Source organism: Pleurodeles waltl, chromosome 2_1 (assembly GCF_031143425.1).
Source record: "Pleurodeles waltl isolate 20211129_DDA chromosome 2_1, aPleWal1.hap1.20221129, whole genome shotgun sequence".
NCBI classification, from domain to species: domain Eukaryota; kingdom Metazoa; phylum Chordata; class Amphibia; order Caudata; family Salamandridae; genus Pleurodeles; species Pleurodeles waltl.
Window position 1 is genome coordinate 32413713 of NC_090438.1, and position 27351 is coordinate 32441063.

The following is a 27351-nucleotide window of genomic DNA, read 5'->3' on the forward strand; positions in this document are numbered from 1 at the left end:
AAATTTAAGGGCGTGTTTAGGTCTGGGGGGTTAGTAGCCAATGGCTACTAGCCCTGAGGGTGGGTACACCCTCTTTGTGCCTCCTCCCAAGGGGAGGGGGTCACAATCCTAACCCTATTGGGGGAATCCTCCATCTGCAAGATGGAGGATTTCTAAAAGTTAGAGTCACCTCAGCTCAGGACACCTTAGGGGCTGTCCTGACTGGCCAGTGACTCCTCCTTGTTTTTCTCATTATTTTCTCCGGCCTTGCCGCCAAAAGTGGGGCCTGGCCGGAGGGGGCGGGCAACTCCACTAGCTGGAGTGTCCTGCTGGGTTGGCACAAAGGAGGTGAGCCTTTGAGGCTCACCGCCAGGTGTGACAATTCCTGCCTGGGGGAGGTGTTAGCATCTCCACCCAGTGCAGGCTTTGTTACTGGCCTCAGAGTGACAAAGGCACCCTCCCCATGGGGCCAGCAACATGTCTCGGTTTGTGGCAGGCTGCTAAAACTAGTCAGCCTACACAGATAGTCGGTTAAGTTTCAGGGGGCACCTCTAAGGTGCCCTCTGTGGTGTATTTTACAATAAAATGTACACTGGCATCAGTGTGCATTTATTGTGCTGAGAAGTTTGATACCAAACTTCCCAGTTTTCAGTGTAGCCATTATGGTGCTGTGGAGTTCGTGTTTGACAAACTCCCAGACCATATACTCTTATGGCTACCCTGCACTTACAATGTCTAAGGTTTTGTTTAGACACTGTAGGGGTACCATGCTCATGCACTGGTACCCTCACCTATGGTATAGTGCACCCTGCCTTAGGGCTGTAAGGCCTGCTAGAGGGGTGTCTTACCTATACTGCATAGGCAGTGAGAGGCTGGCATGGCACCCTGAGGGGAGTGCCATGTCGACTTACTCGTTTGGTCCTCACTAGCACACACAAGCTGGTAAGCAGTGTGTCTGTGCGGAGTGAGAGGTCTCCAGGGTGGCATAAGACATGCTGCAGCCCTTAGAGACCTTCCTTGGCATCAGGGCCCTTGGTACTAGAAGTACCAGTTACAAGGGACTTATCTGGATGCCAGGGTCTGCCAATTGTGGATACAAAAGTACAGGTTAGGGAAAGAACACTGGTGCTGGGGCCTGGTTAGCAGGCCTCAGCACACTTTCAATTGTAAACATAGCATTAGCAAAGGCAAAAAGTCAGGGGGCAACCATGCCAAGGAGGCATTTCCTTACAATGATCGAACAAGAAATAGGTTTGAATTTGTTAAATCTTAAATGGAGGGGCTGAGAAGTAAAGGGGAATTGATTTGCTTCCCTGTAACTCTCTTTTTCAATGCTGTCGCCACTTTCTAGCTTGAATGATCAGGTGGCGCTGGATATAATGTCCACTGCAAGCTGCTTGACCTTCTGTTCAGAATGACATTGTGTCTATGAAAGTGTATCTGGAGATCATGTGTTGAAGGAGGACGCCTGTGTTGTTGCTTCTCGAAATATTGCTGCTTAGTTATGTTTAAAACTTTGATAGCTCATGCTGTGCCCGAAGACATAAAAACCCCTCTACTGCTGACTAGCTTCCTGTGCCACACGTGGGTAGTATGCCTACCCCCCCGCTCCCCCCCCACCCCCCAAAGTACCCCTGAAAGCTGGGGACCTAACCTGTTAATATTGAATTTTCTTCGCAGTCACGAACCCCCAGGGGTCCCGACCACAGGATGGGAACCACTGTTGTACAGCATGGAAATCTTGAATAGATGTACTGTTGCAAAATTATTGTTGTCTAAGGATTTTGTTGTATGCAGTCATGGTCGCCCTATAGACTGTACTAACATGTTGATTGTCAGGCTACTCTTTAAAGATCTACCTGTTTTGATGGCTGAGATGAGGATTAGTAAATGTTTTATTCCTTTGATGCATTCTTCATACTCTTGTGTCAGCATAGGTTTTGACGCCTTTTTTTTTTTTTTCCATACTCTTGTTTCATCTGCAGTTTGATGCTTGTCAGCTTTTCGGAGTGGTTACTTCCTACTTTGAAACATCTGCCTTCTAGTGCCTAGGAAGTGACGTGTTGCCTTGTAGGGTCTTTCTGTTTGGAAGTGTAGCTCTTTGTGAACATTTGAGTGATTGGTGTGTTCTATGACTGCTAGCTGCAATCGGATGGGCCTGTGGCTAGAAGTGCTTTGATGCATTATGCAGGATTGTTTACTATCCCCGTGAATACACTCTAAGATCTATTTTTTTTCTTTTATGGTACTTCTGCCGCCCTATCTTTTCAAATTGATAGATGAGGGAGGTCTTCGCTGAATAGGTGTGTGTCTGGCCTACTAACTCTGACATTCCTGTTTTAGGAGGAACCAAAGGTCCGGACCCGCCGAGCAGAGGCCATTAAAGCGGATGCCATGAATTCAACCATCAACTCCTCTGAAAGCAGTAAGTGAATGGCACACCAGTGGGGTTGCTCCAGGGTTCTATTGTCTGTGTGTGGACAGAAAAGTGTGCCTTTCTTTTGTTTCCTTCACTTCACCCACTGTCCCATGTTTTTTATTTTTTGCATCTAGCCCATTTTCTATCTTGCTACTGCTGCAATTTTTTTTTTTTTTTTAACAATCTATGCTTCTGTGGGCCACTCTTTCCCTTTTACACTCCTCTTTCCTGTTTCTACTTATTGTATTTCTTAATGTCACTGTTATTTTCTCTTTACAGTGCAGATTTCTGATGAGGAAGATGATGCAATGGTTGATGACCCGAACGATGAGGATTTCATTCCATTTGGTTTTCGTAAGCCGAAGACTCGCTTGTCATTGCGTGCTCAGGCTGCGCAGCAGCGCAACAATGCTCGACCCCCACCTCCTCCACTACCACCTCCTACGCTCACGAAGATGACTTGCGCCAACTGCCGGGCTGCGCTGCAGAAGGGGCAGACTGCTTATCAACGGAAGGGGCTTCCTCAGCTCTTCTGCTCCTCCTCCTGCCTCACTGCCTTCTCCAGGAAACCCCTTTGCAAGAAAACCTGCACGTTCTGCAAAAAGTAAGGGCCCATCGGTTCTCGCTCTTCCGATCATGTTTATCACTCTTTGCCTACAATGCTTCCATATTGTTGACCTTTATGCACTGTTTTGCATACAGGTTAGTGCCTTGTTCACTTTATATCCACCATTGGCTTATTCCCAATGTACAGCACTGCCACTGGTGGCCCTTTAACTGTGGGTGCTAACTCGGTCTGTTGATTTAGTTTCATTGATATATTTAAAATCCCTGTTTTCACTGTTTAAGATGTAAGTTAGTAGTGTCTTCCTTATTGTTTATACATCCATCCTACACTGAACCTTTTTACCATAGTGTGCAGACACTTTGTACTGCAAAACATGTACTACATGCATGTTTAGTTGAAAAGATTCTAAGTATTGTTATACCCAGTCATGTTGTGCGCTGTGAGCCCATTTAGACCACTAAAACATTTTCTTTCTTTTGCTTGGATCTGTTTATCTCACTTTCATGCTTACTTCGTCGCTCTCCAGTCGCTCAAGACACGATCAAATATTGTTTAAGAAACCAACGACTGCTTGCGATGGCCAGTTAATTTACCTAATCTTGCTTAAATTTTGAAAAATTTGCTTGGGTGTGCATCAATGTCCACAATACGATCCCTTAATGAACTATTACGTTTGTGCTGGATTTATTTGAACCCTTGCTTCATAAATTACTTATAACTCTATTTGTTTCTGCATGCCCCGAGCTTCTTTTCTTAAGTAGTGCACGACTGTGTTGAAATTCATTTTGCCAATTTACTCCCATTGTGACAACTTCAACTTGGTCACGCTTATAACCAGCATTATGTTTGTTGCATTCTGTGGTTTATAGTTTATAAGCCTATCCAGGTGATGCGTTAAGCTACAAGTCCCAGAAGGCAGCATGTGCTTTTGGCTTAAAATCCAGGTCCTGATGGAGTCACACGACGTTGGCCATCTTGACAGCCGTGAATATTGGCATTACTCTGCTTTGGTATGTGCTTTCACCAGGAAAGCATGGTACAAAGGCACAGTCAAAAGCACTGGTCTCTCCCACATGTTGTGAACGACTCTCATTCTTTAGATACTGAATTGAGCATGGATTCTTGTGAAATGCCATTTTGAAACATCATTTTGCCAGTCTGCCCAAAGCGTAAATAAGATTCATCTGAAAACATCCTTATAAACGTTGTATTTGCGCTATGCAGAGAAGGATGGGAGAAGGAAAACGTTTTGATACATTAATTAACTTCAGAAGACTTGCAGATTTATTTTAACCCCTCCTTAATTGCTGCTGCCTTCGATATCAAAGCCACAGTGTGCTGGGCTCCTTAGGAAAAAAGATCCGCATAGCACATTCTCTTGCTTCCTTGATTTTTCTCCGAATATGGTTAGCTTAAAAAGCATGGTTGATTATGCTCTTCTGCTGCCCGCCTCGTGTCCTTCTGTTTACACCGATAGAAGCCACTTCTCTTTTGGTTGGGTTTTATCAGTGCTAATCAGTTTCAATTGAAAGCCTAATTTTGAATATCTATTGACAACATTGAACTGTCTGTTAATTTACTACAGCAACGTGTATTTCAAACTAATGTTGCACCCAAGTTCAGATAAATAGTGCTTTTTCCGTTGATGGCTGTATGTAAACATTTCTCATATGCCGAAGGTGTAGATGAAGCAGCTACTCTCACATGGACTATCCACCTCCAGAACAATGTCCTTTGTCCCCCAGTAGTGTAAATGGATGGCTCTAAGCCCCCCCTCCCCCACTCCCAGATACATAGTGTGTAAGAGTTCTGCACTCTAGCAGTGTACCCACCTACTGACAGGATACAGAAGTGAACAGTAGCCCACCACCCTGCCTGTTCTGTGCCCCCTGCCTCTGCCCTCACTAATAATAGTGGGGCCTTTCAGGTAGGGGTGTTGCAAATGTTTGTTTTTATTTTTAATTTATTTGATTTTAAAAAATAAATGATAAATTGCTTCCCCTTGCCATATGGTTTATTGATGTGTATGCATCGGGCGCAGTATATTGTTCTGTTGCCAGTGAAGAAGTGCAGTACATGTTCATAGCATGTGTGGCTGAAGATGTACATGCTCTGCCTGTGCCTGCCAACTAGGGTTTGGCTAAGACTTTGCAAGTTGTTTCTTTAGGGATAAGTCTTTGAAACCATGGTATGTCCTATGACTGCTTCCTTAGCTGGTGATGCACCTTTGGCACCTACGCCATTGTTTGATTGTTTTTTTATTTCTTTTCTACCCCCCTCCCCCAAATCATTTGGTTTGGATGTGTGCCGACTTAGCTAAGGGACTCTTCCTGCTCCAGGTTCTTGTTTGGATGTTTGTGGTTCAACCTTATAAAAAGGCTTTTTTTTCCACCTGATGCAGTCTTTTTTATTTTTTTCTCCTCCACGCTGATGCACTGTAAAGACCAATGCACAAAACTGAATCCCTGACCCTTCGGGTGCCCATGTCCTTCGAGGGCTCTGTGCTTTCTTTATGATCTTCAAAGACATAGAATGTAGGGTGGTAGAGAATTATGGCATAGACACCCTTCAGGAAATGCCCTCAGTGCCCTGCTAAGTATTTTTGGGTCGACCACCACAGCTACTGTAATCTTTGCCTCTGTCCAGACCACAAGAACACGAACTGGACCTTTAGCCTCACCTTCCATTATAAGAAAACCCTTTGGGATCGAATGGATAGGCGCTGGGCTCTCATCAGGTTGCAGCAACAGTCAATGAACGAAGCTCCTGGGCATCTTTGGTGAGCCAGACCAGCTGCCAAGGAGGGAGAGGACATTGAGTCTTCAAGTGTCCCTCCTCACCAAGGCAGCCCAGCATTCATACACTCCAGCAGCCCTGGCGCTGAGGAAGAAAACAAAGGGGCTCTGTTGACCTCCACCAGTAGCGGCCCTTGCAGCAAGTCTTTGCGCAGAGTAGTGAGTGTAGTCGAGGTCGAAACTCGCCATAAGCCACACAAGAAGTCACACACTGAGACAGAGCACCGCTTTCGAAAGAGTCTTCCTCCCCTTTGGGCTGTGGTTGACAGTAAGGAAAGGCATGGAGTTCTAACAGAAGATCTTTCAGTGGGTGCTGACCCTCATCTGCCTTCCAGTACCTAGAGACCCTCCGACACTGAAAAGGCTGACACCCTATGAAGCTTAAGGCACTGTCAGCCGCGACCCCCTCTTTCTTTGCTGAAATTAGGGCTTGAGGTCACCATCATGGGTGGAGTCAGACAAACTTAAAAGACCACTCCATGAAAAGCTGCAAGAGGAGCTCGATGGAAGCTGATCTTAATCCATCCGACAACAGGGAAAATCTCTTCCAAAGCGTTTCCACCAAAGACTTCAGAGCCTTTGCCAAGGAAAAGAAGGCTGTTAAAAGAAGAGCCTAGGCCAGACGCCTCTTCTGAGCACGCACCAATGCCCAAAAGGTTCAAAGACAGTGCTAAAAGCCCTCCTCCTATCGTTCCACCTCACCCCTTCACAGTACACCCCTCACCGCCCCAAATGCTAACACTCTTCCTTAGACATTGGCTGCTCTTACACCCCTCCAAATAACTATGAAACCCCCGTCAGTTCCCAGCCTACAGAAGACCTTCGGGAAAACTATGATATTGATCCACCAGGGGATCCTGACTTGAAACTCGCTGCAGGTGGGGTCTCTCCTGCCGCCACTCCCACGTGAAACACGAGATGTATATGCACGTGATGCTTGAGGATGAAGATTATCTCATGGAGACACTTTCCAAATCGGAGTTCCTCCCGGTGTTGAATGAAATCGTGAGCTTTTTAGCTAGTCTGAAGAAGGCTAGAGTCGTTACACCCATAGTAGGAAAACTTTTTTAAACCCTCCATCTGATCCTATGTCAGTGGTCCTTTTCCTACCGACTCATTAGTGGTTCATACTGCCCATAATCAGGCCTCTGCCCAGTCCACAGGGGATGCCCCCCCAATTTACATAGAGAGTAAACTAATTCATATGGCAGCCAAGAGGGTGGCAGCAGAGCGGCACTCATTGGCACATCCACAGATACAGCTCAGTGGGAGGAGGAAGAGCTCAATCAGTGTCTTTGTGATGCGTTGAGGAAATGGTGGCAGAGGGAAAGACTTGGGCTCCCCACAAGGTTAGGGGTAGTGTTAGAGGAGACTCCGGAAAGGAAGCCCTTAGCTCCAAACACTGCCCTAATACTCCACCCGAATGTTCACACAACACCAGTCAGTGGGATTATTCAGATTTCCTTCCACCGTAGGAGGAAATCACTTGGGACCTGTTGGAGTCTGGAACTTTTTTCAACCCACCCATCCCTAGACACACACCCTAAGCTAAGAACTCCTCCTTTTTTAGTAGGAGGTAGAGGCTCTTCTCAAACGGTCAATAGAGTCAGCGCTCCATCAATATTGGGACAATGGAGTTTAATCCCTATACTTCCTCTTCCTCAAAAAGGTTGACTCCCTCTGGACCAGTCTTGGTTCTCGGGCCACTCAGCAAATACATCCTCTTAGAATATTTCCACATGAGATCTCTGCAGGATGTTTTTCCTTTGCACCAGGGAAACTACCATTTCAAGGCATTTTCTTTCGGGGTTAGCTCAGCCCCAAGGGTCTTCACAAAATGTCTAGTTGTTGATGCAGAACTAAGGCGGAATCAGCGACCCAGTACGTCACCAGCTCACTTAAGGGATTTGGCTTCTGAGGTCCTAGAGTTCAGTTATCTGTTTGCTACAGGAATGTATGGACTGTCTCGGTGGAAGCCCATATGCCTATTCTGTGCGCGTGCTATGCCGCAAAGTGGAAATGGTTTGTCCACTTTTGCAATACAAGACATTTGGACCACCTCAACCCCACTATCCAGGAGATTGTCTGATTCCGCTTCAAAGGTCAAGGTTAGCATTCACATTTGTATGCCTTTATCCGGCCGCTACTACTGTGTATATGCAAAATAGGGAGCATTCTTTAGTATTTGGATTTCTGGTCAAAGAGTTCATGGAGGGCCTTAAACTTTTTCCACCCAGAGTTCCACCTTCTCCATTGTAAAACCTTAATGTGGTTCTCACTAGGCTAATGGGCCCTTCATTTGAACTTTTATCCTTGCCATTTGCTGTTCCTCTCTTTGAAAAAAGCTTTCCTTAAAGTTATTTTGTCTTTAAGGCATAATCAGTGAACTCCAAGCTCTTTGCAAGAGCCTTTCGATCTAGTTCCTAACAATAGAGTAATTCTAAGGACTAACCCTAAATACCTCCCCAGAGTTGTATCCCGTTTCCACCTTAACCACACACTTGAGCTCCTACTTTTCTTCCCTCAAACTGACTCAGCAGAAAAGAGCTCTTCATACATTAAATGTTAAACAGACTCTAATGTCGTCCATTTACAGACCTAAACCTTTTTGTCAAACCGAGCAACTTCTTGTGCCTGCTATTTAGCCTCATAAAGGTCTCCCAGTATCAAATGTGCCAGCCACAAGGCCAGAAAACCCCTGCCTACTTCCCTCGTTCTACTTGTAAAAAGGCATGGTACAATGACATTCTTTGGTAACATTCCCAAACTTGATATTTGTAAGACAGCTACGTGGTCAGCTGCACAGAACATTATTCTAGCCCTTCAGCAGTTTAGAAGTGGCCAAATAATTTTAGGTCATTATTTCCGATATCTGCATCTTCTGCTGACTGTCCAGCGTTTTAGGTGAGTACTGCATTAAAGTCTATAGAAACACATTCTGCGAAAGTAAAATATTACGTTTGATTGCATGCATGAGTGTAGATGCGCCTGCCATCTAGTGTTGGGTCCAGATGTGTGCAAGTTGTTTTTCTTCGAAGAAGTCTCTCGAGTCACGAGGCAAAGTGACTCCTCCTCTCTATGATAACGGGACGGACTCCATTGTTAGATTGTTTTCTTTCCTCCATTGTTAGATTGTTTTCTTTCCTCCATTGCGTTCGAACATGTTCTTTGGTGCTCTGCTCTGTTGTTGAGCTATATACCTGTTGGTATTGTTTTGGTTTGAAGAGACACCCAACATCTTTGGGCAACACTATGTCAGACAGGCAGAGGAAGAACTGCACAAGGCCTCTGCAGCAGAGGAAGAAGCCCTTTCCATCCAGGACTCCGGCTCCAATATCGATTTCCGCTTGCAGATGCAGGACCTTCCCTCGGGGCAGTGCGCAGTGAGTTCTCATGCCCTGGTCCAGCTTACCAAGAGATTCTTGGTTCTGACTGAAACCACTGTTAATGGGCCACCACTGCCAATAGGCCATGGTAGGCACCGAACACCGTTAAGGATGCCCAGCCCTTGGGCTTGGCACCGAAAAGGAGGCTGAAACCTCCTGCTGCTGCACCAAGCCAACCAGCCTCGAAGCCGTGCCGACTGTCTGCCTTATTGGCTCTGAACACCCTTTACTCGACCGCTTTGGCTCCAACCGCTGAAACCAAGATCAACTTCAGCTCCAGAACCAATCCTCAAAACCATGCAGGAGAGGCAGGATCTGAAACAGAAACAGAAAAAAATACAAATTCAGCCTCTTCCTGGTTAGACTTTGGCAAAAGCAGCGCAGCCGGCGTCCGTTCTTTCAAAGCACCAGCTATCTTTTGAAGAGTCTTTTGACTTACCGGTGCCTTCTAAGAGGAAGAGAAAGGATATTGCAACCAGCCCTCTATAGCCTAGCACCACCACCCCCACCCGCTTTTAAGGGGATTCTGACCCTGAGCTCTACCCAGTTAAGCCATTGCCCATGCAACATCCTTCCAAGAACTTATAGCCTGGGCAGCAGCAAATCACCAAGCCCCTTTGCACAAAGATCCCATCAAAGATGATTTTCTCTTTGAGACACTTTTTAGCACCACTAGGGTATGACAACATCTGCCTGTGTTAAAGGGGATGCTCTGTCACTCGGAAGAGATTTTAAGGATCCGATGCGGTCACGCATTATTACCCTGAGGGTGGATAAACAGTATAAAGCTGCACTCTCAGGCCCATCTTCCATCAAGGGCCACCTTCCACCCAGACTCGCTGGGGGTATCTAATGCCGGCAAAAGCACCAATTCAAGGACAGCAGATGCTCCTCCACCCGATACAGAGTCTAACCTTATCAATGCTTAGAGAAGAGAGTGGCAACCATTGGCGAATTGCCAACACCCAAGGTATGTTGGCAAGGTCAGACAGGGCCTAATTGGACGAGATGGTGGAACTACTCCCAGACCAGTACAAGAAAAGGGGTCATGAAATTGTTCAAGAGGGCAAACTAATTTAAAACATCTCAATCAGGTGTGCCCTTGACTCAGCAAACACAGCCGCCGGGGGGAACAATAGCAGCATACTGGTGGGATGACACACTTAACTACGCATGCCTGGCTTGAAGCCAGAGGTGCAGCAGATGTTACTAAATGTCCCTTTCGGTAAGCAACACCTGTTTGGTTCCCAGGTGGACCAAGCATTAGAAAAGATGAAAAATGACAGAGGTTGCTAAATCAATGGGGACGCTCCAAACCCCCACTCCTTGTGGTTCCTTTCGGTGCCCCACATACAACAGAGCACCAAAGCTACACAATCAGATGCCTTTACCTCCTCATAGGCAACAGCATCAGAACTCCCCTTCAAGGTGATATTGCAGAGGCACATATACAGGAAACAATTCCAAGGGTTGTGGAAAGGGTGTCTCCCCTTGCAGTGCACCTTCCAGCTCCAAGCAGCGACTCTTCTCATCCCCCCGACCATTTATCTCCTGTCAGGGGACAACTACAACATTTGTACCCCACCTGGAAACCCATAACAACTGATCAGTGGGTGGTTATGATCTGGAGCTTATCAGAACACCTCCAGTCATCCTACCTTGCAAACACAAACTCCAAAGAACATCAGACCTTACTCAAACAAGAAGTACAGGCTCTCTTGCTCAAAGGAGCCACAGAGCTTGTTCCTCTTCAACAGCAAGGCTCACGAGTATACTGCCTATACTTTCTAATTCCCCAAAAATACATCACTTTGGACTACATTAGACCGTAGACCGTTAACTCGTTTCATCCAGTCAGAACAGTTCCATATGGTAACTCTTCAGGAAGTGATCCCTCTGCTACAACAGGATGACTTTGTCTGCACTAGACTTAAAGGATTCTTACTTTCACATCCCAATCCATCCAGCTCCCTACAAATATCTCAGGTTTGTTATGGCAGGAAGACAACATTAGTTCAAAGTGCTACCATTCTGAGTAACTACCACGCCACATTTCTCCACCAAATACCTTGTGGTAGCCGCAACACATCTGCGCAGGCAGAGCATCGATGTCTTCTCATATTTTTTTACGGCTGGCTCATTAAAGCCAGCATGCTTCCGTTGTTTCTACAGCAAACTCAGACCACTCTACACCTTCTCCATCATTTGTGGTTTTCCATCAACATACAAAAATCACCCCTTCAACCTTCACAGATTTAGCTGTATTCAGGGGCTCAACACACAACTGGGACGAGCCTACCCAGATGCAGTCACGCTTCAGAGCATCACAGCGCCGCTGCAACAGTTTCACCCCAATCAATACAACGGTTCCGTGACTCTTAAGCATGATGGCATCTTGCATTGCAGTACTACCCATGGGGAGACTAGGCATGCCCTACCTGCAGGAATGTCTGGCGATCCAATAGTCTGAGGAACAGGATCAACTACAAGGTCTAGTGTTGGTAGACAACCGCACTTATCACTCTCTGCAGTGGTGGAACACACACGCTGTTAGAGGGATGGCCGTTCCACAACACTGTTCCCCATATAATTCTCATAGCAGATGCTTTCCTTACAGAATGGAGTGCACACTTCCAGGATCTCCCAGTTCAGGGCCTCTGGGACATCAGTCACCAGAGTGCCCACATCCACTACCACGAGCTTCAAACTGTTCATCTAGCATTGAAAGCCGTTATAATTCATTGTAGGCAAGGTTGCCCTGGTCAGGAGGGACAATGCTGAGTACCTGATCCTTCAGGGAGATATCCCTTTAATTGATGAAAATGCCTCACCCACCTACTTGCGGCATCCTTCATCAGGGGGCAATCCATCCCTCCGGGCTATGATAATATTAACCCTGCGGTCTCAATTGTAGCCCCAAAGGAGAACTGGCTCATTCTGGGACAGGGAGATCGGACTGAAGTATCTTCTGGTCAGTAGGGCACCAGTATCAGTAAAAAAGATTAATTACAACTACCTCTGTATCTATCCAAAGTCACTGCTTTATTTAGGATGATGCAGGCAGGGTTGAAAATATTTTTTTTGTTAGTCCTTCCTGTGTTCCTGGGGAGCTGCTACCAGGTGTGCTTGTGATCTACAATGGATCGCCACACCTTCTCAGATGCCTGCCAACATGTTTTGGCCTACTCAGGTTCAGGCCTGGATTTTTGTGGCCTACAGTTCTCCAGCCTTCAGGGCAGAAATATTGTCTAAATTCCCTACTGTCAAACACATGTTTAAATATAATACATGCAACAAGGTAAGACTAGTTCTTACCTGGTCCTCTATGCGTTTCTTAAACGTAGATCACAAGAGATAATTGATACATTGACATATTCTGTCGTGTGGAATGGTCACACAATGTGATTCACTCGCAAGTGCATAAAAACTCAACACTGCTCTGGTCACTCCCCTTTCCTTTGTGGACCGGGGGTCCCTGGACTAGTGTAAACCAGATTATGCAAGGAGAGCACCAAATGTGCCCTTCGAAGCAAGCTGGTGGCGTGGAGAGGCTACCCCTCCCAAGCTATGCAACACCTAGTTACAAGAGAGGGTGTCCCCCCCCCCCCCCCCCCCATCTCCCATGGGAAATCCTTTGTTCTGCCCTTCTCTGCTTGAATTGGTCAAGCAGCAGGAGGACAGAAACCTGTCTGAGGGGCTGCAGCCGCGTGGGCTGCCCGCAAACCCTGAAAGACTGGTAGGAGCAATACTGGGGGGTCCTCTAAGGAGCCCCCAGAGTGCATGGAATCATGCCACCAATGCTGGCATTTTTATTGTGGTATAATTCCTACTTGTTTGATACCGAACATGCCTTGGCTCGGAGTTACCATTATGTAGCTGGACAACAGGTGGACAATACACGGGTAAAATGGCTTCCCCGCACTTATGAAGTCCATTGCATTGGAACTGGAGTTTGATGGGGCACCTTTGCTTGTTCAGGGGTGCCCTCACACACAGGAACCTGCACCCTGTCCTCTGGGCTAGGAGGCCCTACCATAGAGGTGACTTACAGTGACCAGCAGTGAAAGGGTGCAATGGCAGGCCTACAGACAGGGTTTTCATGGGCTCCCATGGGTGGCATAATACATGCTGCAGCCCATAGGGATCCCTGGTGTACCAATGCCCTGGGTACCTAAGTACCATAAACTAGGGACTTACAGGGGTATACTAGAGTGCCAATTATGGAGTGCAAAGAGTACCAAATCAACCAAATGTAGAGGAGAGAGCACAATCACCCACCTTACAATCACTGGGGTCCTGGTTAGCAAGCTCCCAGTGAAAACTGTTTAAACAGGCAAAAAGTGGGGGTGACCATGACAAAAAGAATAACTTTCCTACAATAACAAGTGGGTGTCAGATATCCCGTCCGGAGCCATTACGTTTCTAGCCTGCCAAAAGTAATGACGGATGACGGAGTGGAGATTGACTTGTTCTGCTTTTTTGAACCGGGCATGACGGAGCTAGCAACAGGGGCCATCACAGTTCCCATACATAGCAAGTAATCGTCTGCATTGAAAATATAAAGTGTGGTTTGTTTGAAGGACACACATGTATGGTGGCACATGATGTGAGACATGAGACAAGCTGTCATAGGGTTACCTGGTAAGTGGTGCTCTGGGATATGCATGTTGTGCTGTTGTAGTAACGGTATGGAACCAATGCATAATTAAGCCTAAAAGAGAGGCATAAAATAAAGAACTGTGGAACATACATGACTGGTCACTAGAGGGTACAATATTTGAGAGCATGAACAAGATTGGTTTTGACTCACCCAACGTCTTGACAAAGGTACTAGCAGTGTTCTACTATCCTGGAATACGAGGACATACTGGGACAATGGTATATCATGAATCGTGTGATGAAGGCAAGGACTACCATGTGAAGAGGGCTGAACCTCCCCATTATATTGTGGTCTGTCCATTTTAATCATAATTGCGTGTTTTTAATGTGTTCTGTTCTATAGTGTGTGACATTAAGGGAGACTCTCCCTCCTAGTGAATGATGAGGTTTGCAGGGTAAGTGCGTCACTTTAAGACGCATGCATAGAAATCCTACATTTGAAATGTCTTTCGCTAGGTCCTGAGGAACAAGCAGTTCACGGTTTTTGTACACAGTGTGCAGTGTTGAGTTTTTATGCACTTGAGAGTGAATCACATTGGGTGACCATTTCAAAAACACAGTATGTTGTTGAGGGGTGCAATATACCATATCAGTGTATTGATTGTCTCTTGTGGTTACATTGGTTCCACATCCCACAAAGTCGTATGAATTCACTCTGAGGCCAAGCCACACACTCCGTACCGCTACAACCTCGGTCATGTTCGGGCTTTGGTGCTATAGATTGTTTCTCAGTAGATGCTAGGGGTCATCTTGTTTTTTGAAACTGTACAAAGAAAGTAATGGGTATTTGGTCTGATGCATAGTGCACCCCTTCCTAGTCGCACTGCCTGGGGGACTCAAAATTGACCTCACCCATAGCTACCCTTTCCCTTCCCCTTGGCCACCCCATACATCAAAGCCTATGACTTCATTTGTCATTCAAGTTCATGTGCAGAATTATTTACAGATGTTGTAACACTTAGTTCTTCATCTGCTTTTGTCAACACGGCCCCTGCACCTGTAGCATCTTTGTTCCGGGCACATTTCCTCAAACTTATCTGTCCACTCCTGTCATTTCCGATGCAAGCCCTGGTTGCTTTTTCTAACCTTTCTAAGTTTCTCTTCTGACATGCTTGTACCATGACGTAGACGTGCTGTAGGAAACTGGCTCTCTATATGGTGCACTAAAAAGAAGTACACCATGCAGAGAGTCCACTGGATCTCCAGTTGTTTTGCAGAGGCAAAAGTAGATGGGACTAATGCTCTATTTTGTGGTAGTGTGGGCAAGCAATTAGGCTTATCAGAGGGTAGTGCTAAGCGTTAGTTGTACTTTCGGAGGCGATAAATGAGACACACAAAGAATAAATCCAAGACCAATTTAGAAAAATAACACTTCTTTTTATATAAACTTTAAACCTAAGAACTTTTTTATAAGGTACGTACATTTTAAAGCATAAATACTTTATAGTTTTAAAAATCAATCCTGTGCAATATCCGAGTTCTTCAATGTTAACCTGTGGGAGGGAAACACAGTCAGCAAACAAGCACTTATTGACAACTCACAGGACCAATTTTGTAGACTTAAGGGAAGTACTGGGCAGGGGTCAGGACGACACCAGCAGGTCATTCTGGGCAGCACTGGGGCATCCGGAGGCAGAGGTGCCCATTGTATTTCAATGGTGATTGGTCTCTGTGGGTTTAGGCTGCAGGCTCCGGCTGGGGGGCCAGTTGTGGGGAAACCAACAAGTGGGTCACAAACGTGGGGTGCTCGGGGACGTGAGTGCACAGTTGGTCCTCTTCGCCAAGACCCAGCAGTGATGGATGAAGGGGTGTGCTTTGGCATCTGGTTTCCTAGTCTAGGAGCACTCTCGGTTGGGGGTTTCTGTGGTCTGAGGCTGCAGGTGTCCTGGAGGAGTCCAGGAGGATTGCAACCACAGCGGACTAGGTCAGGAGAGCTGGGGGATGTTGTTGACACCAGGGGTCCACTTCAGCTCAGGGTGGCTACAGGTGCAGTGGTTGTTTTAGGTGTTGTGTTTCTCTCACCCCAGAGGCTGCCGAAGAGGGGTCTTGCATGCAGAGGCTGGAGGCAACTTCAAGGAGTCCAGGAAGGGTAAAACCACGATGGACTTGGACTCTGGACAGCTGGAGGACCTTGGTGGCACCGGAGATCCACTCCTACTCTGGTCGGTGACAGCGGGTGGAGTGGTGTCTCCATGTGTCTGGTCTTTGCGGTTCCAGAGACCTCAGTCTTTTCTTTGAAGTTGGTCGGAGAGCAAGTCCGCTGCTCACAGAAGACTTGAGTCTTTTTATTAATTTTTTTATTTTTAAGGCAGGCAGTCCTCCTAGGCTTTCTGAGGTTCAGCTGCAGGACGAGACATCTTTTGGTGCAGAGTCCGTCGGTGTGCAGACAAGCTGGCAGGGTTGGTACTAGGTTAGCTGCTCCTTCTCCCCACTGCAGGTGTGTCTCTTTGTCCTTTTCTTCTTAGGTCCTCAGGATCTGTGTTCTAGGGTAGAGGGGTGCCACCTCAATACTCAATGTAGGGGTGTTACAGGGAGTGTGAGGTGGCAGGCAATGGACTGACAGAATTAATACGCTTGTTTGGCTTCATCCCAACCTCATACGCAGATGACACTCAAATTATCATTCCAATCAATAAAGACGCGGAGGTAGTTGCAGCCCGTTTTAATGCTTGCATGTTGGCGGGAAGCAGCTGGACGAAGGCCAACTGGCTAAAATTGAACTGTGATAAGACCGAAGTTCTCTGCTTTGGGATAAGTAGTGCACAGTGGTCCCCTAACTGGTGGCCTAGAGTGTAGCATCCTGCCTTTACCTGGTTCCACTTCAGGGAATATAGGATTTCTTTTTGATGACCACTTATCTTTTCAACCTCAGGTCAACCAGACCATTAAATCCTGTATGTGGATTCTGAGGAAATTGAAGAAAATGTTCCCCTATATTTTAAAAGAATGGAGAATTACTGCTACCCTGGCCCTGGACCTGTCCAGATTGGACTATGTGTAGGAAGGTGGCTCTGTATGTACTATTTCAAAGTAAGGAATAGCATGCACAGAGTCCAAGGGTTCCCCTTAGAGGTAAGATAGTGGCAAAAGAGATAATTCTAATGCTCTATTTGTGGTAGTGTGGTCGAGCAGTAGGCTTATCAGAGGAGTAGTGTTAAGCATTTGTTGTACACACACAGGCAATAAATGAGGAACACACACTCAAAGACAATTCCAGGCCAATAGGTCTTTGTATAGAAAAATATATTTTCTTAGTTTTTTTTAAGAACCACAGGTTCGAGATTTACAAGTAATACTTCAAATGAAAGGTATTTCACTTAGGTAACTTAGGAACTTTGAATCAGCAAAATAGCATGTACAGTTTTCATAAAAATGTCAATAAGCTATTTTAAAACTAGACCGTGCAATTTTCAACACTTCCTGGGGGAGGTGAGTGTTTGTTAGTTTTGCAGGTAAGTAAACCACCTACAGGGTTCAAAGTTGGGTCCAAGATAGCCCACCGTGGGGGGTTCAGGGCAACCCCAAAGTTACCACACCAGCAGCTCGGGGCCGGTCAGGTGCAGAGGTCAAAGTGGTGCCCAAAACACATAGGCTTCAATGGAGAAGGGGGTGCCCCGGTTCCAGTCTGCCAGCAGGTAGGTACCCGCGTCTTCGTAGGGCAGACCAGGGGGGTTTTGTAGGGCACCGGGTGGGAAACAAGTCAGCACAAAAAGTACACCCTCAGCGGCACGGGGGTGGCCGGGTGCAGAGTGCAAACAGGTGTTGGGTTTGTAATAGGTTTCATTGGGAGACCCAGGGGTCTCTTCAGCGAGGCAGGCAGGGGGTGGGGGGGCTCCTCGGGGTAGCAACCACCTGGGCAAGGAAGAGGGCCACCTGGGGGTCGCTTCTGCACTGGAGTTCGGATCCTTCAGGTCCTGGGTGCTGCGGGTGCAGTGTCGTTACCAGGCGTTAGGTTCTTAGAAGCAGGCAGTCGTGGTCAGGGGGAGCCTCTGGATTCCCTCTGCAGGCTTCGCTGGGGGGTGTCAGGGGGGTCAACTCTGGCTACTCACAGGGTCGCAGTCGCCGGGGAGTCCTCCCTGTAGTGTTGGTTCTCCGCAGGTCGAGCCGGGGGCGTCGGGTGCAGAGTGCAAAGTCTCACGCTTCCGGCGGGAAACGTGTTCTCTTTAAAAGTTGCTTCTTTGTTGCAAAGATGTTTCTTCTTTGGAGCAGAGCCACTGTCCTCTGGAGTTCTTGGTCCTTTTAGATGCAGGGTAGTCCTCTGAGACTTCGGAGGTCGCTGGACCCTGTGGAACGCGTCGCTGTTGCAGTTTTTCTTGAAGTGGGGAGACAGGCCGGTAGAGCTGGGGCCAAAGCACTTGGTGTCTCCATCTTCTCTGCAGGGTTTTCAGGTCAGCAGTCCTTCTTCGTCTTAGGTTGCAGGAATCTATCTTGCTAGGTTCTGGGAGCACCTAAATACTCAATTTAGGGGTGTGTTTAGATCTGGGGGTTAGTAGCCAATGGCTACTAGCCCTGAGGGTGGCTACACCCTCTTTATGCCTCCTCCCTGAGGGGAGGGGGGCACATCCCTAATCCTATTGGGGGAATCCTCCATCTGTAAGATGGAGGATTTCTAAAAGTCAGTCACCTCAGCTCAGGACACCTTAGGGGGTTGTCCTGACTGGCCATTGACTCCTCCTTGTTTTTCTCACTATCTCCTCCGGCCTTGCCGCCAAAAGTGGGGCCGTGGCCGGAGGGGGCGGGCATCTCCCCTAGCTGGAGTGCCCTGGGGTGCTGTAACAAAGGGGGTGAGCCTTTGGGGCTCACCGCCAGGTGTTTACAGTTCTGCAGGGGGAGGTGAGAAGCACCTCCACCCAGCACAGGCTTTGTTACTAGCCATAGAGTGACAAAGGCACTCTCTCCGTGTGGCCAGCAACATGTCTGGTATGTGGCAGGCTGATAAAACTAGTCAGCCCACACTGGAAGTCGGGTATGTTTTCAGGGCGCATCTCTAAGATGCCCTCTGGGGGTGTATTTCACAATAAAATGTACACTGGCATCAGTGTGCATTTATTGTGCTGAGAAGTTTGATACCAAACTTCCCAGTTTTCAGTGTAGCCATTATGGTGCTGTGGAGTTCGGGTTTGACAGACTCCCAGACCATATACTCTTCTGGCTACCCTGCACTTACAATGTCTTAGGTTTTGCTTAGTGTAGGAAGTTGGCTCTGTATGTGCTATTTCAAAGTAAGGAATAGCATGCACAGAGTCCAAGGGTTCCCCTTAGAGGTAAAATAGTGGTAAAAAGAGATAATACTAATGCTCTATTTTGTGGTAGTGTGGTCGAGCAGTAGGCTTATCCAAGGAGTAGTGTTAAGCATTTGTTGTACATACACATAGACAATAAATGAGGTACACACACTCGGAGACAAATCCAGCCAATAGGTTTTGTATAGAAAAATATCTTTTCTTAGTTTATTTTAAGAACCACAGGTTCAAATTTAACATGTAATATCTTGTTTGAAAGGTATTGCAGGTAAGTACATTAGGAACTTTGAATCAATTCAATTGCATGTATACTTTTCAAGTTATTCACAAATAGCTATTTTAAAAGTGGACACAGTGCAATTTTCACAGTTCCTGGGGGAGGTAAGTTTTTGTTAGTTTTACCAGGTAAGTAAGACACTTACAGGGTTCAGTTCTTGGTCCAAGGTAGCCCACCGTTGGGGGTTCAGAGCAACCCCAAAGTTACCACACCAGCAGCTCAGGGCCGGTCAGGTGCAGAGTTCAAAGTGGTGCCCAAAACGCATAGGCTTCAATGGAGAGAAGGGGGTGCCCCGGTTCCAGTCTGCCAGCAGGTAAGTACCCGCGTCTTCGGAGGGCAGACCAGGGGGGTTTTGTAGGGCACCGGGGGGGACACAAGCCCACACAGAAATTTCACCCTCAGCGGCGCGGGGGCGGCCGGGTGTAGTGTTAGAACAAGCGTCGGGTTCGCAATGGAAGTCAAGGAGAGATCAAGGTATCTCTTCAGCGCTGCAGGCAGGCAAGGGGGGGCTTCCTCGGGGAAACCTCCACTTGGGCAAGGGAGAGGGACTCCTGGGGGTCACTTCTGCAGTGAAAGTCCGGTCCTTCAGGTCCTGGGGGCTGCGGGTGCAGGGTCTTTTCCAGGCGTCGGGACTTAGGTTTCAGAGAGTCGCGGTCAGGGGAAGCCTCGGGATTCCCTCTGCAGGCGGCGCTGTGGGGGCTCAGGGGGGACAGGTTTTGGTACTCACAGTCGTAGAGTAGTCCGGGGGTCCTCCCTGAGGTGTTGGTTCTCCACCAGCCGAGTCGGGGTCGCCGGGTGCAGTGTTGCAAGTCTCACGCTTCTTGCGGGGAGATTGCAGGGTTCTTTAAAGCTGCTCCTTTGGATAAAGTTGCAGTCTTTTTGGAGCAGGTCCGCTGTCCTCGGGAGTTTCTTGTCGTCGTCGAAGCAGGGCAGTCCTCAGAGGATTCAGAGGTCGCTGGTCCCTTTGGAAGGCGTCGCTGGAGCAGAGTTCTTTGGAAGGCAGGAGACAGGCCGGTGAGTTTCTGGAGCCAAGGCAGTTGTTGTCTTCTGGTCTTCCTCTGCAGGGGTTTTCAGCTAGGCAGTCCTTCTTCTTGTTGTTGCAGGAATCTAGTTTCTAGGTTCAGGGAGAGCCCTTAAATACTAAATTTAAGGGCGTGTTTAGGTCTGGGGGGTTAGTAGCCAATGGCTACTAGCCCTGAGGGTGGGTACACCCTCTTTGTGCCTCCTCCCAAGGGGAGGGGGGCACATCCCTAATCCTATTGGGGGAATCCTCCATCTGCAAGATGGAGGATTTCTAAAAGTTAGTCACCTCAGCTCAGGACACCTTAGGGGCTGTCCTGACTGGCCAGTGACTCCTCCTTGTTATTCTCATTATTTTCTCCGGCCTTGCCGCCAAAAGTGGGGGCCGGGGCCGGAGGGGGCGGGCAACTCCACTAGCTGGAGTGTCCTGCGGTGCTGTGACAAAGGGGTGAGCCTTTGAGGCTCACCGCCAGGTGTTACAGCTCCTGCCTGGGGGAGGTGTTAGCATCTCCACCCAGTGCAGGCTTTGTTACTGGCCTCAGAGTGACAAAGGCACTCTCCTCATGGGGCCAGCAACATGTCTCTAGTGTGGCAGGCTGCTGGAACCAGTCAGCCTACACAGATAGTCGGTTAAGTTTCAGGGGGCACCTCTAAGGTGCCCTCTGTGGTGTACTTTACAATAAAATGTACACTGGCATCAGTGTGCATTTATTGTGCTGAGAAGTTTGATACCAAACTTCCCAGTTTTCAGTGTAGCCATTATGGTGCTGTGGAGTTCGTGTTTGACAGACTCCCAGACCATATACTCTTATGGCTACCCTGCACTTACAATGTCTAAGGTTTTGCTTAGACACTGTAGGGGCACATTGCTCATGCACTGGTACCCTCACCTATGGTATAGTGCACCCTGCCTTAGGGCTGTAAGGCCTGCTAGAGGGGTGTCTTACCTATACTGCATAGGCAGTGAGAGGCTGGCATGGCACCCTGAGGGGAGTGCCATGTCGACTTACTCATTTTGTTCTCACTAGCACACACAAGCTGGTAAGCAGTGTGTCTGTGCTGGGTGAGGGGTCTCTAGGGTGGCATAATACATGCTGCAGCCCTTAGAGACCTTCCCTGGCATCAGGGCCCTTGGTACCAGAGGTACCAGTTACAAGGGACTTATCTGGGTGCCAGGGTGCGCCAATTGTGGAATCAAAAGTACAGGTTAGGGAAAGAACACTGGTGCTGGGGCCTGGTTAGCAGGCCTCAGCACACTTTCAATTCAAAACATAGCATCAGCAAAGGCAAAAAGTCAGGGGCTAACCATGCCAAGGAGGCATTTCCTTACACTTAGACATTGTAGGGGCTCCTGCACCTATGCCCTCACCTATGGTATAGTGCACCCTGCCTTAGGGCTGTAAGGTCTTCTAGAGGGGTGACTTATCTATGCCATAGGCAGTGTGAAGTTGGCATGGCACCCTGAGGGGAGTGCCATGTCGACTTAGCTTGTGTGTGCTGGTGGGGAGAAAATGACTAACAAGCAGTGTGTCTGTGTGCCGAGTGAGGGGTCTCCAGGCTGGCATAAGACATGCTGCAGCCCTTAGAGACCTTCCCTGGCATCAGGGCCCATGGTACCAGGGGTACCAGTTACAAGGGACTTACCTGGATGCCAGGGTGTGCCAATTGTGGAAACAAAAGTAGAGTTTTAGGGAAAGAACACTGGTGCTGGGGCCTGGTTAGCAGGCCTCCGCACACTTTCAAATCATAACTTGGCATAAGCAAAGGCAAAACGTCAGGGGGTAACCAATGCCAAGGAGGCATTTCCTTAGACTATGGCAATGCCCTATTGCTAGTTGGACAAAGGATCACTTAAAAAACTGCAGCTGATGCAGAACACAGCTGCTAGACTAATATTGAACGTGCCACGATCAGCCTCCGCTAAGGAGAGCCTTAGGAATCTACATTGGCTTCCAATAGCCCAACAGATTTCTTTGAAGGCTCTGTGCATCTCTCACAAAGCCACGCAGGGGATTGGTCCCAAGTATGTGACCACCAAATTACTGTGGCATCTACACGACTGCTGCGTTCTGCCAGCACCTTTCATATTCAATTTCCCCACACCAAGAAGGTGAAGGTGAAAGGGGGGGGGGGGCAAAGCTTTCACTATCTCTGCCGCTAGGATTTGGAATTCTCTCCCGTTACATCTCAGGAAAGAGCACAATTACCTTATCTTCAGGAAACAGGTTAAGACCTGGCTGTTCCCTCGATAGCCTGTACTTTTCTCCCTACAGACATTGTACTGCCTCACCTTAGTTAGCGCTTCGATGCCCCCGGGCCGGAATGCGCTCTATAAATACTCTATACATACATACATACATGCATACTTACATACATACTGACCAGATTTAGGATGACAACACTCTTTTTATGATCACTTCCTCTGGGAAGTGGACATAACCCTAGGGACCTAATTCCTTCCAAACAAAGATGGAGGAATTTAAAAGTTGTGTCCACTTCAGCTTGTCCACTTTGGGGTTGGACTGCCATGAAGTGGGCACTCCTCCTAATCTGCCTAATTTTTTCACCTATTCTGCCGCCAAAAGTGGGGGTTGGGGGGTGGTAGAGACCTGGATCTTATTACAAAGGCAGCTAGGCCTTTGAAGCTCCCCGCCCTTGAATGTCCATCCTGCCTGGGTGAGTGCTAACACCCCTGTCCAGTGCTGGCCTTTGCCTCAGGCCCTTGAGAGTGCTGGCTGTCACCTTGTTGGGGGGAGGTTCAGAAACGTGTCTAAGGTGACTGAACTGGTCAGGACCAGTCAGTCAACACACTAGTGGCTGGTAGGTTTTCAGGTGGCACCTCTAAAGTGCCTTCTGGGTGCAGTTATTATTAAACACCTCACTGGAATCACTGAGGGATTATTATTATGAGATGTTTGATACCAAACATCCATATATTCAGAGAAGCCTTCGTGTAGGTGGGAAACTCGTAGTGACCATTGTCCAGCACATGCATTTTAAATGGCTTCCCTGGTCCCTTATTATGTCCAACAATCGACAGACATAGCAGGGACATATGTGGTCATGCACATATGCCTTCACATGTGTTAGGATGCACCTTGCATTAGGAGTGAACTCTCCCCTGACCCTTGGCCAGTCTTTGGGTGCAGACCCTGGACTGGGGAACCAGTGACATGGTATAACCCCTGAATTGGTGGGAAGTGGAGTGGAGAGAGAATGGTATGCACCTGGGGCTACCGCCCCACACTCAGAAATATTTCAGAGGCCCCTGGATCTCATGCGGCCTGACCCTGGCCATAGACGACTAGGGAGTCTCCATCGGTTAGCTTAGGTTGTCTGGGAAGCAGAAATAGATTGGTGTAGAAATAAAACGTGCCCCTGCAGTTGCAGGCCAGAGTCCATGTTCTAGCGCCCCAAGCCGGGAAGCCCTTCAAGGTATTGATGGGTCTCCCTTAGTTTCAGGCTGGTGGGGGGTTGTGTTGGAACTGGCCCTTTTTACAGGGTCATCCCCAAACCTTTTCCCTTCCTTCTCATATATTTCTGACCTGTTTTTGTTGGCTCTAGGACTCTGAGCACTTTATCACTGCTGAACAGTGCTAAATGAAATGCTACTAGTGGGCCTGCAGCGCAGCTTGTGCCACCCACAGAAGTAGCCTTTTAACCTGTCTCAGGCCTGCCACCGCAGGGCCTGGGTGCGCAGTTTACTGCCCCATGGACCGTGCATCTAAATTTACTTGCTAGGCCTGGAACTCCTTGAAGGAGGCTTGCCTGGTGTGTGGTGAGCACCTATGGTGCTGTCACCTTATTCCAGGTCCAGGTTCCCTCTATTAGTGTAGTGTAGGTAGTGTCTTGGAAGCCAGGGCTCTCTAGAGGTAGCTGTGGAGGAGCAGTAAAGACTTATCTAGGAGATATTTGGAGCTTTTGCAATACAACTTTAGTCACACAGCCCCTACACACATGACAAAACCACACAAATACTAGAATACTATTAGGCAGCCTCCACCTCCCCCCCGCCCCCCGAAACTGGAGGTAAGTAAACGCACTAAGTATATACACAGTAGCAAACAGTAAAGAGCATAAAAAGCAATAAGCATTGGCAAAGTACTAGAAAACAGAGAATGCCTTAGGGAAGAGCCAAACCATATACTAAATAAGTGGAATGCGAGATACAGTGAGGCCCACTCAGCACGTGTGAAGAGGAGTCCCACGTCTCTTTTAGCAGCAGAGACTAGACTGTGCGTGGCAGGAAGATATGCTGGGGGCCGGGGCTACACGAAGTCTGAAGATCTCTTGGAGGAGGAGCAAAGAAGCCTTGGTAACTGCAGCAGTCGTGGTGCACAGGAGTACTGACCTGCAAGGGTTTACCATCTCCCAAATTGGACAACTGGCAGAGGGGACCAAGGGGGATCACTCTAGACCACCATCTGTGATGCAGGATCCACGCAGCCGGTTGTCGTTTCAGTTGGTGCCTGGAGGTGCAGGGGAGTGACTCCTTCACTCCAAGGGAGATTCCTTCTTACTTCTTGGTGCAGGCTAGAGTCTTGTCGATCTCAGAGGATGCACAGCTGGGCAAATGTTGCAGTTGCTGGAAGGAGGCGGAGAAACAATGTTGCAAAGCGGAGTCGGCGCTAAAGTTGCAAATTGTTGGTTCCTGTAGAGTCCAGTTGCGGTTCCGGTGGCCAGAAGACAAAGTAAACTATGCAGAGGAGTCCTGCTGGAATCTTGCATATTGCATCTGAGGACCCATCTGAGAGGGAGACCCTAAATATCCCACTCCCCTTTACTTTGTCCAATTTCACACTAGAGCAGGGACTGGGGATCCTTGGACTGGTGCAAACCGGTTTATGCTAGAAGGACACCAAATGTGCCTTTCAAAGCATACCGGTGGCTTTGGGAGGATACCCCTCCCAAACCATTTAACACCTGTTTCCAAGGGAAAGGGTGTTACCTTCCTCTCCCACAGGAAATTCTTTGTTCTGCCTTCCTCTGCCTGAGTTGGTCAAGCAGCAGTAGGACAGAAACCTGTCTATGGGGTGGCAGCTGTGCTGGCTACCAGGAAAACCCCAGAAGACTGGTAGGAGCAATGCTTGGGTTCCTCTAAGGAGCCCCCAGAGTGCATGGAATCGTACAGCCAATACTGGAAACATTATTGGGTGTGATTTACTGTTATGTAGTGGGACACAGGTGTGTGTCCAGTGACCTGTGTCCAGTACACAGGAAAAATTGCTTCCCTGCACTTAGGAAGTCCAGTGTAATGGAGCTGGAGTTTGTAGGGGCACCTCTGCTTATGCAAGGGTGCCATCACACACAGGTACCTGCACCCTGCTGTCTGGGCTGAGAGGGCCTACCATTGGGGTGACTTATAATGACCTGGTGTAGTGACTTAAATGCACCCGGTTCACACAAACTACAGTGGCAGGCCTGCTGAACCCTTTGCACGGTCTCCCTTTGGGTGGCAGAATAACTGCTGCAGCCCATAGGGATCCCTTGGAACCCCAATGCCCTGGGTACTCAGGTACCATATACTAGGAGGGACTTAAATGGGGACACCAGTATGCCAATTGTGGAGTGTGAAAAGTCCTAAGCAACCAAATTTAGAGGGAGAGGTAGAGGCGGGGCACACATGCATCTGTAAAGGAGGTGCCCTGGCCTCGGAGAAAGAGCTTGTTTGCCTCCTGGTAATGTCTGAAGCCACTGCAGAAGGAGAAAGGGGACATTTGTGGAACCGGTTAGTACTAGTTGGAACCCTGTCTCCCCCTTTGTGGCGAAATGAGTTTACGTACAGGGGACTGTCCTCCACATGGGTAGAGCACCTTTTAAAACTGGAACTGAACGTCTGTCGGAAGGACTGCTGGACGGCACCAAAAGGACTGACTTGCTAGTCTGTCTGGTGCCCTGGTGTAGGAAGTTGGCTCTGTATGTGCTATTTCAAAGTAAGGAATAGCATGCACAGAGTCCAAGGGTTCCCCTTAGAGGTAAAATAGTGGTAAAAATAGATAATACTAATGCTCTATTTTGTGGTAGTGTGGTCGAGCAGTAGGCTTATCCAAGGAGTAGTGTTAAGCATTTGTTGTACATACACATAGACAATAAATGAGGTACACACACTCAGAGACAAATCCAGCCAATAGGTTTTTGTATAGAAAAATATCTTTTCTTAGTTTATTTTAAGAACCACAGGTTCAAATTCTACATGTAATATCTCATTCGAAAGGTATTGCAGGTAAGTACTTTAGGAACTTCAAATCATCAAAATTGCATGTATACTTTTCAAGTTATTCACAAATAGCTGTTTTAAAAGTGGACACTTAGTGCAATTTTCACAGTTCCTAGGGGAGGTAAGTATTTGTTAGGTTAACCAGGTAAGTAAGACACTTACAGGGCTTAGTTCTTGGTCCAAGGTAGCCCACCGTTGGGGGTTCAGAGCAACCCCAAAGTCACCACACCAGCAGCTCAGGGCCGGTCAGGTGCAGAGTTCAAAGTGGTGCCCAAAACACATAGGCTAGAATGGAGAGAAGGGGGTGCCCCGGTTCCGGTCTGCTTGCAGGTAAGTACCCGCGTCTTTGGAGGGCAGACCAGGGGGGTTTTGTAGGGCACCGGGGGGGACACAAGTCCACACAGAAATTTCACCCTCAGCAGCGCGGGGGCGGCCGGGTGCAGTGTAGAAACAAGCGTCGGGTTTGTAATGGAAGTCAATGGGAGATCTCGGGATCTCTTCAGCGCTGCAGGCAGGCAAGGGGGGGGTTCCTCGGGGAAACCTCCACTTGGTCAAGGGAGAGGGACTCCTGGGGGTCACTCCTCCAGTGAAAGTCCGGTCCTTCAGGTCCTGGGGGCTGCGGGTGCAGGGTCTCTCCCAGGTGTCGGGACTTAGGATTCAAAGAGTCGCGGTCAGGGGAAGCCTCGGGATTCCCTCTGCAGGCGGCGCTGTGGGGGCTCAGGGGGGACAGGTTTTTGTACTCACAGTCTTAGAGTAGTCCTGGGGTCCCTCCTGAGGTGTTGGATCGC

The 27351-nt window shown here is 48.2% G+C and overlaps 1 protein-coding gene across 5 annotated transcripts in view; it reads left to right on the top strand.

Annotated features, from left to right (window-relative positions):
• ZMYM3 (zinc finger MYM-type containing 3) overlaps positions 1-27351 on the top strand; it is a 451376-nt gene that overhangs the window by 77403 nt on the left and 346622 nt on the right. For all 5 annotated transcript variants that reach the window (XM_069209214.1, XM_069209211.1, XM_069209204.1 and 2 more), the window contains exons 4-5: positions 2323-2404; positions 2678-3002. In XM_069209214.1, the coding sequence (XP_069065315.1) occupies positions 2323-2404; positions 2678-3002 (407 nt within the window). The remainder of the gene's footprint in view (positions 1-2322; positions 2405-2677; positions 3003-27351) is intronic.